We start from the raw sequence: 3815 nt of genomic DNA, 5'->3' as shown, positions 1-3815 counted from the left end.
GCTGCCCTTTGTCCGCTTGCAGGGCACAGCACAGGGCCAGCCTGGGAGATCAAGTGGGTTTGTCCCCAGATAAAACAGCCCCAAACTGAGCTTTGAGCAGGTGCTTGCGCAACAAGGACCCAGGGTAGCCATGTGAGATCCTGGGGGGATGAGCGGGGGCGCTGCCTTCCATCCCAGGAGCCCCCCCCATCCCGAATGGCACAGGAGAACCCCCATCAGCCACCGGCTTGTGCATCACCAGCCCCCGTGACCGGCTGCTATGGGTTGGGAACAGGGTCACTGGCTAGGGTTTAGGGTGCCTGTGAGAGGGGACAGGGCTGGGTGCAACTGGGGGGGGTCAGTGAGAGGTGATTAGGGTGGGGGCTTCTGGTATTTGCAGTGGGGTCACAGGATTTTGGGGGGAGGCTGTGGCTTGCCATCTGAGGTCATCCTCCCAGGGCCAGAGCTCCCAGAGCTGTGCTATGTTGAGCTCCTCTCGGGTTTGATCTGTGTGGAAAACAGCACCTTTGGGGGGGTATGGCCCCCCAGCTCTACCTCCTCTGCTGGGAAATTGTTCCTGTGATGCTCATGCTACAGGCCACCCCCCTTTAGTCCCCACAGTGAGGTGCTATATGGTTCCCAGCCCCTGCCCTGCTCCTGGGTCCCCCTGCCACAGGCACTCATGGGGGAAGAGCCCCCTGCACGGCCCCGCTCACAGTCTCTGTCCAACACCCCACGGCACCCAGGGAGCCCCAGAAGCAGCGAAGGCCCCCCTGGCTCCCAACACAGCAGTGCTGCCCCCGGTTGCAGCAGTTTACAGCCCGTGCACTGCTCCAACACCCCCAGCACCCAACATCCTCCCAGCCAGAGCCAGAGCTGAGCTGAGCAAGCCCAGGGCCAGGGGTCGGACCTTCTGGTCAAGTAGGGCCATTTCCCTCACCCTGGTGGTGCCAGGAGGAAGCAGTCAGAGCCTGGACATTGTGTTTCCACCCATTTATTGGGAAAGCTGCACCAAAGTATTAAAATAAATTAAAAGCACAGAGCACGTGGGTGCATTGCATACATGAGCACCAGGAAGACAAAGGCAGAGTAGGATCTTCAATAGAGATGTGGGTAGACAGGACAGAGCACCAGGGAGTCCCAATTGCTGCAGAAACCTCTATGATAAAGTAGTAATAGCTGCAAAACTAGAGGTACAAAAGAAAAAAAAAAAACTGCACCTTTAATACAGCCTTAAAGGCAAAGTCTGACACAGACCTCCCTGTAAGGAGGCACTGGGCTGGAAGAAACCTGACTGGTGGGGTGGGCAGCAGGGAAGAAAAGTTCGAAGCCCAGGGGAATGAGGGGGGAAGTGCATGGGACCTGGCCAGGAAGCAAGGCCATCCTTCACAGCTGCGTATCCTCCTGGGAGCAGAGGACTGCATCTTGCCGTTGTGGTTTTGGGGTCCTTGGCAAAGCCATACCCTTCATCCTCTGCTTTCCAGCCTCTTATTTGTGCCTCACTCCCCTGTCCCCAACAATAGCGCAGATTTGATGCGAGATTTGCTATAGTGGGGGAGAAAAGCAGGACTGCCTCTTGTCCCCCCAAGTTTCTCCGCTTTGAGGGAACAGACCCATTCCCCATCCCACGCCACGCTCCCCATTGCGCCGCAGTCAGCCTGCAGCCCCAGGGAACTTCTCCCCGCGCAGTCCCCACCAGAGAGACAGCCCTGGAGGAGGGGGAACCCAGAAGTGCTCCCCCAGCCCTAGCTACAGCCACAGGCATCAACAATCATGTCAGGGATGTCAGTCTTGACAATGTTGCTGTTGCGATCGAAGTAGAGGACAGAGAGAGGCCGGCGTCGCGTGGGCACACAGCAGGAGTGCCCCGATGCCTGGATGTTGTTAGCTTTGACGAGGTTGAAGACGGCTGTATGGAAGGAAGATGCCATCCCAGGGCTGCCTGCCACGTGCAGAGGGCACTGGCCCACACAGTAGTTTATCTGGTAGCCCTCAGGCTTAATGATCCAGTCGTTCCAACCAATGTCGCGGAAATCCACGTAGTAGTCCTTGCGGCAGCAGAGGTTGGAGTTCTGGCTGCAGCGGAGGCTGCGCTTGGCCACACGGTGTCCCAGCTCCCGCACCTTTGCCTCGGCCACCAAGAAGGGCTGGTGGGACTGGGTGGCATTGACTATGGCCACCACATCACCCCTGTCCCCACGGCTTTCCAGTTCCAGCCGCAGGGTCCTGTGTTCTCCCCTAAAGAAACTCTGCAGGGCAGGCATGAGGGAGAAGGTGCGCCAGCCGCTGCCCTTGGCGCTCAGTCGACGCTCACTCAGCAACGTGCGATTTCCCCCCACCGCGTCGCCATCCCCACCGGCCAGAAAGATGCTCAGGGTAAGGTTGGCTACCGAGTCTCGGGGAACTTGCAGGTAGAGCCAAAGTTGAGCTTGCAGGATGTGAACGTCCTGGTCTTGCGTGCGAGTGAACTGGAACTGCAGCCCCATGCCAGAGGGAGACGTGGGCTCTGAGGGGAGAGAGGGGAGAGAAGGTGAACGCTGAAGGAGGATGCTGGGGGAGGTGAGGCTGCAGCAGCATCATTAGGGCTGATCTTCTGACTTCTTTTTGGGGAAGACCTATAAAACTCCTTCCCTCCACACAGGGTCTGTCCCTCCCTTCCCTGGGGATGCTCCCCGGGAAGGCTGCCTGTGCGTGTGTGCAACGAGGGCCTGTCCCACCCTGCCTGGCAGAAAGGACACAGAAGGGGGCAACAGGGACCTGCTCTCACCTGGCCCTTCCTTTGCCACACAGGGCAAGGCTGGAGGGTCCCTGCAGCCCCCCAGTCCCACTACCTGGGCACCCTGATCGTCAGGAAGGGGCCGGGCACTGCAGCACTACAGGCACAAGGACCTGAGCAGCCAACGCAGCAGCGAGAGAGGGGCCACGTCTCACCAGCAGCTCCGGGAGCCCCCCGGCACACGGCAGGTGCCCGAAGGAACAATCCCGTTACCGGCTGCTTGGCTCTGGGACCCCCACCTCGCTGCGAGTGGGTGGCCAGCAGTGGCTCCGCAGTCCCCCGAGGGTCGCAGGCTGCACACACACACCCCCCCCCGGGGCTCCCCAGGACAGGGACCAGCCCCAGGGCTGGGGGCACCGTGCCCCGGGCGTCGCGCAGACCCGGGGACCTCCCCCGGGCCGCCACCGGCCGCAGCCCAGCCGGGATGCCCGCTCCTCGGCGGCTGGGCTGAACCCCCCGGGGATCGCTACGGGTCCCCGGGGAGCCCTGGCACCCACCTGGCTCGGCGAAGCTGATGATCTCGTAGCCCCGCTCCTCGGCGTCGGGGCCCCGGCGAGCACCGGCCGCTTGCAGGCGCCGCACGGCGCGGGCCACGGCGGCTCGGGGCACGGCGTGGGCGAGCCTCGGCCGCTCCCGGAGCCGCAGCTTCTCCAGGAGCTGCCGCTTGGCCGCCTCCTCCAGCAGCCGCCGCTCCGCACCGGCACCGCACGACGGGCACCGGGGCTCCGCCGCCGCGCACAGCACCGCCGCCAGCAGCAGCCACGGACCCGCGCCCCGCGTCGCCATCGGCACCGATGGGACCGGGACCGGGACCGGGACCGGGACCGGGATGGGACGGCACCACGAGTGGTGCGGAGCCGCCCGCCCGCTTTGGGCACCTGCAGCCGGGGGCGGGCCCGGTGTCCCCCCGCCATTGGCCGGCTCACCTGCCCGTCCCGTCGGGCTGCGGCCGGGGCGGGGGATTACCGGGATTAGCCCCCCCCCGCGGCAGGGGTAAGGGGGGGACGATGCCTTGCGGTGCGAGGGAAGGGGCTTCGAGAGCACCGGGACGCCCCCCGCG

The 3815-nt window shown here is 63.5% G+C and overlaps 1 protein-coding gene across 1 annotated transcript; it reads right to left on the bottom strand.

Moving 5' to 3' along the window:
- Positions 1–959: 959 nt before the first annotated feature.
- LOC106049823 (inhibin beta C chain-like) lies at positions 960–3613 on the bottom strand. The gene is made up of 2 exons (XM_048054742.2): positions 3253–3613; positions 960–2485 (listed from the first exon to the last, which is right to left on the bottom strand). Exons 1-2 carry the CDS (start codon positions 3539–3541, stop codon positions 1725–1727), a joined length of 1050 nt encoding a protein of 349 aa, XP_047910699.2. The 5' UTR covers positions 3542–3613; the 3' UTR covers positions 960–1724.
- Between the last annotated feature and the right edge of the window lie 202 nt (positions 3614–3815).

Source organism: Anser cygnoides, chromosome 32, assembly GCF_040182565.1.
Source record: "Anser cygnoides isolate HZ-2024a breed goose chromosome 32, Taihu_goose_T2T_genome, whole genome shotgun sequence".
Classification (NCBI taxonomy): domain Eukaryota; kingdom Metazoa; phylum Chordata; class Aves; order Anseriformes; family Anatidae; genus Anser; species Anser cygnoides.
The sequence above is the reverse complement of the archived record's forward strand: the minus strand, read 5'-3'. Positions and strand labels throughout refer to the sequence as shown.

Bases quoted from the DNA above. Each gene is read 5' to 3' on its own strand.
- LOC106049823 (XM_048054742.2), bottom strand. From the start codon at position 3,541: ATGGCGACGCGGGGCGCGGGTCCGTGGCTGCTGCTGGCGGCGGTGCTG. The intron at 2,486-3,252 runs GTGGGTGCCAGG...CTCTCCCCTCAG, and splicing joins CATCAGCTTCGCCGAGCCAG to AGCCCACGTCTCCCTCTGGC.